This window comes from Lathyrus oleraceus, chromosome 6, assembly GCF_024323335.1.
Source record: "Lathyrus oleraceus cultivar Zhongwan6 chromosome 6, CAAS_Psat_ZW6_1.0, whole genome shotgun sequence".
In the NCBI taxonomy this organism is placed as follows: Eukaryota; Viridiplantae; Streptophyta; class Magnoliopsida; order Fabales; family Fabaceae; genus Lathyrus; species Lathyrus oleraceus.
Window position 1 is genome coordinate 4,050,047 of NC_066584.1, and position 8,579 is coordinate 4,058,625.

The following is an 8,579-nucleotide window of genomic DNA, read 5'->3' on the forward strand; positions in this document are numbered from 1 at the left end:
AAAATTAAATAATTTACTTTCTAAACTTTTTCTTCTGGAAACTTATAGCATGAGCAGTAATCACGTGAACAGTAATAAAATTATTTTTCTGTTTTTGCTATGGCTGGGTATTAAAACCAGGTCCTGATCCATGGCATTCATGAATGTTACTGCTGGGCTACTTTGTTAAACATGTATTTTGATTCTGTTCATATCCATATGATTTCATTTTTACTGATCATTATGCCTTATTATTTAATCTTTGAATTAAATTTATGCATAAATTAAAATTGATTTATAATGTTATCATTTTGTTAAGCAATTGTACAAGAGATCTTATTTATTTAATTTTGTTCTCTCATATAATTGAGTTACTATGTCTAGTGATCGTTATGATTTTGATTAATTTGGATTAGCCACATTATCCTTAAATTAATTTAGATTATTTTTTTTAAAGTTTTGAGATCACATAAATTATTAGACATAAAATTGTAATTAATTATACGTGGTATAACGAATTTTATCCTACAGGAATTTTTATTATATTTGTATGATTAATTAGGATAAAATGTCAAAATATTTTCATAACTTGCCCACAGGAATTATGAATTGGTACATAATTTGATAGTTTTATCATAAAGTATTAATTTTGGATAAAAAAATAAAATTATATCATGCACGTAAAGTGTGAGGTTTGAAAAATCTATCGCAATTTTTTTTTAATCTTATTACATTAAAATTTAGCCCACATGTAATTTTTATGTTGCAAGATTTATTTTATGGTATGTTTATATTGATAATACATACAATTTGGATAATATTTATACCTCAAATTTTGACATCAATTTTGTTTATCTTTTTAGCTTCTCAACTTGCTAATTTTTCTGATATCCGATGTGATATTCCCGAGCTCAGAGAAGATAACTATAAGGTGTGGAAGGAAAGATTTCTCCTCCATCTAGGATGGATGTACATAGATTATGCTATTAGGAAAGACGAACCACCTGCAATTACAGATGAAAGTACTCCAGCTGCAATCGCACTATACGAGCGGTGAGAGAGATCCAACCGGCTTTGTGTGATGTTCATTAAGACTAAGGTCACAGGTGGAATACATGGTTTTGTCGATCAGCATGAGAATGTCTTTGATTTGCTGAAAGCCATTGACGATCAGGTCTCCACTTCTGAAAAGGCTTTGGCAAGCACATTAATTATGAAATTTTCCTCCTACCGACTCACCAGTGTGAAAGGTGTGCGTGAGCACATAATGAAAATGCGTGACATTTCAGCTTAACTTAAGAAACTTGAGGTTGATATGTCTAACTCCTTCCTGGTGCACTATATTCTGAACTCTCTTCCGTCTGAGTATGGGCCTTTCAAGATCTCCTATAATACACATAAAGACAAATGGTCAATCAATGAATTAATGACCATGTGTGTTCAGGAAGAAGAAAGGCTTGTAATGGAACAGAGTGAGAGTGCATTGCTGACAAGCACTCGCGGGAAGAACAAAGCTTTCAAAATTGACAAGTCACAAGTCAATCAGAAAGGGAAATTCAAAATACCACTGCAAGGTGATATCAAGAAAGAAGCAAAGTGTTACTTCTGTAAAAAGGGAGGACACATGAAGAAGGAATGCCCTGGATTCAAAGAATGGCTTGAGAAGAAAGGTAATTTATTCTCATTTGTTTGTTATGAATCTAATATGACCGATGTTAATATTAACACCTGGTGGATTGATTTTGGATCAACAATCCATATAACAAATTCCTTACAGGGTATGCAAAACCTAAGGAAGCCAGTGGAAAGTGAGCAGACTGTCCTATCAGGAAGCAGGATGGGCTCACATGTGAAAGCTATTGGAACTTGCACTTTAATTTTGAATAATGGTTTTGTTTTGAAATTAGAAGGGACCTTTTATGTACCAAGTTTCTCACGAAACTTGATTTCAGTTTCTAGACTTGTACCTTTTGGATATTCCTGTAATTTTAAAGACACCTTGTTTGAATTATTTTATAATTCGGAATGTGTTGGGAATGGTATATTGTCTGATGGTCTTTATCGTATTAATTTACAGATCGAGTCCATTTATAGTTCAATGCATGTTCAAGCTGGCACTAAGCGGTGTAATATTAATGAGAATTCTTCTATGTTATGGCATCGGAGATTAGGACATATCTCCATGGAGAGAATTAAAAGGTTAGTAAAAGATGGGGTACTTAATACTCTAGATTTTGCTGACTTTGAAACTTTTGTTGACTACATTAAGGGAAAGCAGACCAACATGTCTAAGAAAGGCGCCAATAGAAGTTCAAGTATATTTGAAATAATTCATACAGACATATGTTGTCCTGATATGAATATTTATTTGCTTAACCGTAAATATGAAGCATTGGATGCCTTCAAAGTCTTTAAGACTGAAGTTGAGAACCAGTGTGGAAAACAAATAAAGATAGTGAGATCAGATCGGGGTGGTGAATACTATGGTAGATACACTGAGAGTGGACAAGCACCTGGTCCATTTGCTAAGTTTCTTCAAGAACATGGGATTGTTGCCAAATACACCATGCCCGGTTCTCCGAACCAAAATGGTGTTGCAGAAAGAAGAAACCGAACATTATTGAACATGGTGTGGAGTATGCTTAGACACTCTAATCTTCCTAAATCATTATGGATTGAATCACTAAAGACGGTTGTGTATATTCTAAACCGGGTTCCATCCAAGGCTGCCCCAAAGACACCATTTGAGTTATTTAAAGGATGGAAGTCGAGTTTACGACATATGCGCGTTTGGGGATGTCCGTCTGAGGTGAGGGTTTATAACCCACGAGAAAAGAAACTAGATCCGAGGACCATTACTGGGTATTTCATTGGATATGTCGAAAGGTCTAAAGGTTATAGATTTTATTGTCCATCTCATACAAATAGGATTGTGGAGTCAAGAAATGCAAAGTTTCTTGAAAATCATTTGACTAGTGGGAGCGATCAAATCAAAAATTCAATTTTTGTGCATGATCATATAGAGTATGAACCTTCCACTTCAAGTAATAGATTGGTTACTATTTACAACATCCCTCAAGTTCAAATGGATGTTGATCAACCAATCATCGAGACTCCACAAGCTATTGATGATCCAGTAAATCAAGTTGGTCATCAAGATGATGAATAATTAATTGAACAACAAGATCCACAAGAAAATGTTGATCAAACATTAAGAAGATCTACTAGGACAAGAAAATCAGCTATTCCTAATGATTACATTGTGTATCTACAAGAATTTGACTATAATGTTGGAGCTGAGAATGATCCTGAGAGCTTTAGACAAGCCATGAGTTGCAAAGAGTCAAATTTATGGTATGATGCCATGAATGATGAAATGAATTCCATGAAAAACAACAACGTATGGGATCTTGTAGAGTTACCTAATGGGGCAAAGGCCATTGGTTGTAAATGGGTCTTTAAAACCAAGAAAGATTCATTAGGCAACATTAAGAGATACAAGGTCAAACTCGTTGCTAAGGGATTTACTCAAAAGGAGGGAATCAATTACACTGATACTTTTTCTCCTGTATCTAAGAAAGATTCTCTTCGTGTCATCTTGGCATTAGTTGCATATTTTGACCTTGAGTTGCATCAAATGGATGTGAAAATAGCCTTTCTTAATGGTGATTTAGAGGAGGAGGTTTATATGAAACAACATGAAGGTTTCTCTTCTAATAGTGGTGATCATTTGGTTTGCAAGCTTAAGAGATCCATATATGGTTTAAAACAAGCCTCTCGTCAATGATATCTTAAATTCCATGAAACGATATCTTCATTTGGGTTTATTAAAAACCCCATGGATCAATGTATATACCAGAAGGTCAGTGGGAGTAAAATTTGTTTTCTCATTTTGTATGTGGATGACATACTACTTGCATCCAATGATAAAGGTTTTCTACATGAGGTGAAACAATTCCTCTCTAAAAACATTGATATGAAGGATATGGGTGAGGCATCTTATGTCATTGGCATTAAGATCCACAGAGATAGACTTCGAGGAATTTTGGGTCTATCACAAGAAACCTACATCAATAAAGTTTTAGAGAGATTTAGAATGAAAGATTGTTCACCAAGTGTTGCACCCATTGTCAAGAGCGACATATTTAATTTGAATCAATGCCCTAAGAATGATTTTGAGCGGGAACAAATGAAGAACATTCCATATGCTTTTGTTATTAGAAGTCTTATGTATGCTCAAGTATGCACAAGGTCCGACATTACATTTGCTGTTGGAATCTTAGGAAGATATCAGAGTAATCCAGGTATGAATCACTGGAAAGCTGCAAAGAAGGTGTTGAGATATCTTAAAGGAACAAAAGATTACATGCTAATGTATAGGCAGACGGACAATCTTGATGTGATCGGCTATTCAGACTCCGACTTTGCTGGTTGTGTTGATTCTCGCAAATCAACACCAGGATATATTTTTATGATGGCTGATGGAGCTATTTAATGGAGAAGTACTAAGCAAACCTTGGTTGCTACTTCTACTATGAAAGTCGAGTTTGTCTCCTGTTTTGAGGCTACTTCTCAGGGTGTATGGCTTAAGAGTTTTATTTCTGGGCTTAGAATCATGGATTCTGTTTCTAAACCTCTGAAGATTTTTTGCGATAATTCAGCAGCTGTCTTTATGGCTAAGAACAATAAAAGTGGAAGTCGAAGCAAGCACATCGACATAAAGTATTTAGTCATTAGAGAAAGAATTAAAGATAAAATAGTAGTTATTAATCACATCAGTACTAATTTAATGATCGCTGATCCTTTGACTAAGGGCATGCCACCAATAAAATTTAAGGATCATGTAGAAAACATGGGACTTGGGTCCTCCTTATGATTGTATACATACAATTTATTAATAAAACTCTTATATTGTGATGTTTTCTCATTTTCACGCGCACATCAGTTTGAGAAAATATGTTACATCTGGACCAAGAGTAAATATTGGTTTATTCATCAAGTTAGTTACCACATTACAGATATATACTTGAAAATAGACATGTTGTAATACATAGATGCGACTACTCGCTTTTAGGGGGACTATCTCTATGATTCACATATTTATTTCTTGAGTAAGTTTTCCATGACTCATTTATGCCAATAATCAGTTCTATGGACCAAGTGGGAGAATGTAACGGTTTCTTATTTTTATTATAATAATTATTAATAATAAAAAACCAATTTTAATATGGTCCATAGTTTTGGGATTTTGGTTCTGAAAAGGGTATGATTTATTTTGGTTTTAATGTAAATTGATATGACCATTTAATTGGGTGGTAATGAGTTTTAATGACTTTAAATTCTTGATGGTAGAATCAAGCCTATAAATAGTCCTTGGTCCCCGAAGCTTTCTCTCATCACAAAGAAATACACCATCTATATTGAGAGAGCAAGAGCTTGAAAGAATCAAAGACAGTGCACTCACAACACTGCAACAATGGCTGGAGGTAAAACCTCTAATTCTATTTCCGCATATTGTTTTATTGATCTTGTTGTTCTTTTGTTATCAGGAACATAAGATCAATATATATATATTAATCTAACATTATGTTGCTAATATTATTGGTGTCAGAGTGTCCGTGTCGTGTCGTGTCCCGATGCTCGTGCTTCATAGGCTACAAGAAAACTTCTACATACATTTATAGAGTATTCGGGACACTTCAAGAGAGAGAATTCTACACATTTCTCTCCACCATTTACATTTATTATTTATTATTATGACTCTACTAATCTAATCTACACTTCTCTAGAATTTTCCTTAGCATATACCACTAAACTGAAATGAGCCTAAATCTTTATTTATCCATTGGGACATAACATATTTATAATCCAGCATTATATTAGTGGGATTTTCCCACTTTTCGAGATTATCAAAGGAGTTTGGAAAATACTTCATACATTTCAATTTGTGTGATTTTATATTAAATATTAGAAAAATTGTGAAACACTTTAATAAAAAATAAGATTTGTATTAGAATTCAAAAAACTATTTTATTATAACTCGTATAATAATATTATAATTTCTTTTAACAACTTTATGAAATAGAGTGAATTGAAATAATTTTTTCAGTGTTCTTGTTATAATTTTTATTGTTTGAAATCATTTAGGTAAATGCCATTGTTTTCTCCCACCCATCAAACTTTTTTATGTGATTGAACTTTGTTTCATATTTGATAAGAAGGGGAAACAATTAATTAAAATTCCATCTATATTGCAGTGAAATCGTACATATAATCTTATTATTGCATCACATGATTTCTTTATATTTTAAAATTATTTATATTTGACATAATAATATAGTCATTAGGTAAAATAGTTATATGACATTGTGTAATCGAAATATTTATATTTGATGTCAACAAAATTTCTCTCTATCTCTCTAGATTTCTGTATTTTCAGACACGCAAGTATTATTCAAAACGTAGATCTTTAGAGGAGATTAGTATAGCTTCCCATTCATTAGGTGCCTATGTATGTATAATTAAGTTATTAAAAAATGTTCTAAAGCTGGCTAGTTTTTCAAATTACAAATCATCAGGTGCTGATCTATGCACTACTAAGGGGAAGCTTAATTTTCTATAACTAACATCCTTTTCCAGTCAACCAAGTTTTAACAATTTAAAAAGGATTTAATTCTAGTTTCAAACAAACTAAATACATAACAATACTCTTTTTCTTTCTTAAAACGCGTCAAGTATTATTTTTATCTTCAAACGCGTCAAGTATCAACTGTTTTACTCGTGATTAAGATCAACTCGCCAACCTATCATTTTCATGTTGATACATAGTGATAGTTTCTGTGATATATTCTTTTGAGAGACAAAAATCTGATTAATTTATTTAGAAAAGCCATGAAAGTTAACGGATTTCTGGAAATGATTTAGGCAAGGGTGAGTTGGAATAAAATTTTAGAAAAATACCCCTTGCATTTTTAAAACATATCACGGGTTCAATTGTCAGAAATTTGTGGCTTCACTTGTTCGTCTTGATGGTTGTAACATTTACACATTTAAACTTGTTGGGCATAATAAGAACTGCCAATAGATTGTAAACAATTGGGATACTATCGTAGGGTCGACACAATTTGTCCAACTTTAAACTAACGAATGAAATTGCAGAAATGACAAAATTGTAACAATTGAAAATAGTTTTAGAAGGATTTATAAGCATGTAATTGGGCCGGAATAAATCTTTTTAGCGATTGTTTTGAACTGAAACGAGAAATAGATGGAGATTGAATGGAATGAAGTTTTGATGTGGTAGAGTGAACTTTCAATATGGTGGAGTGGTGGTAAATTTGTACGGTTAACACTAGAATGTTCAAGTTAGGTAATGAATGAAAAAGTAATATGAGTGTGTAAATGAGACAATACCTGAAATGGTATATGTTGAGCGTTATATAATGCTAGTCGTTAGAACCATCTTCGTGAGATCTAGCGCCTCGTGCGGGTTGTCTTTCGATTAGATCCAACGATGAAAAATGTGTTGGATGCCGAAATCACGTGTGTTCAGCTGAAGCGAGGTCTCACTTGTTCCATGCGTATTTCCGTGTGATGCTTGTTGTTGGATCCACACGATTCCTAAAAATAATCGTAGTCATAGAATTTGGATGACAAGCTTCAAATTTTTGCATTCATATTTTTCCATTTTTTAAATAAAAATAAGCGTGGATAAGAAGTTCATACATTGAAGGGAACTTGTGTCATTTGCGTGACTAAGAATAAGGGTGGACGAAACTAAGTAAAGAAGACTCTGAACCAGCCAGCCGCTGGACAAAGCTGATCAAATCAGACTCTGAACTCTGGTCATAGAGAGACTCTAGATATAAAGACTATGGACTCTGATAAAAGAGATTCTGAAATTTGAACATCATCTGAATCTGAACCAAAGTGATCACATGAAGAAGTTCTGAAGTTAAAGTCAACTCTGTTTTCACCAGTCAACACTTATGAAGAAATCAACTTAGATGTAATCTGATTCATCCAAGCCTTATTTTCATTAGACTCTGAAGTCTATTTTCAAGGCTCTAAACTTTAAACATGCTTTAAATCTCTCACATGCAAAACCAGTGTTTTAGAGAAAAAGAAAGAATGAATAGCCTAAGTGAACATTACAAGTTAAGCTACGAAATCAAAAGGATTATACTGCAAACGACTATAAAATATTTTCTAATCACCACCCATGATATATGGTTTAACATACATACTATACAATTTTGGTGTACTATTGAATAAGTTTCCAATTCTAACCTCCGGCGGTCTTCTTTTTCATCTACAAAAAGAGGACAAAGGAATTGTGAAAAGATGATGTTTTTATGCATGATTGAAGAAGAACACAAAGAGTTAGAAAGGTTTTGTGCAGAACTTAAAGAAACTTCATGATGAAGAAAATTCAATAAACCAAATCATCTTTAAGAAAGATAAAATAGAAAAATCACTTTGAGCTTCATTTCAAATATTCTCAAGTGTAATACCTGGATTTCGTTGTGCGTATTCTGCTTAGTAAGAAGCATCTTTGTAAACACAAATATCTTGTTTAAGTGTTGTTAAACTCCTTGAGG

The 8,579-nt window shown here is 33.1% G+C and overlaps 1 protein-coding gene across 1 annotated transcript; it reads left to right on the forward strand.

Annotated features, from left to right (window-relative positions):
• The first annotated feature begins 4,168 nt into the window (after positions 1-4,168).
• Positions 4,169-4,474, forward strand: LOC127091742 (secreted RxLR effector protein 161-like). Its single transcript, XM_051030438.1, has one exon. The coding sequence runs from the start codon at positions 4,169-4,171 to the stop codon at positions 4,472-4,474; it is 306 nt and encodes a 101-aa protein (XP_050886395.1).
• The last annotated feature ends 4,105 nt before the right edge of the window (positions 4,475-8,579 follow it).

Bases quoted from the DNA above. Each gene is read 5' to 3' on its own strand.
- LOC127091742 (XM_051030438.1), top strand. From the start codon at position 4,169: ATGAAGAACATTCCATATGCTTTTGTTATTAGAAGTCTTATGTATGCT.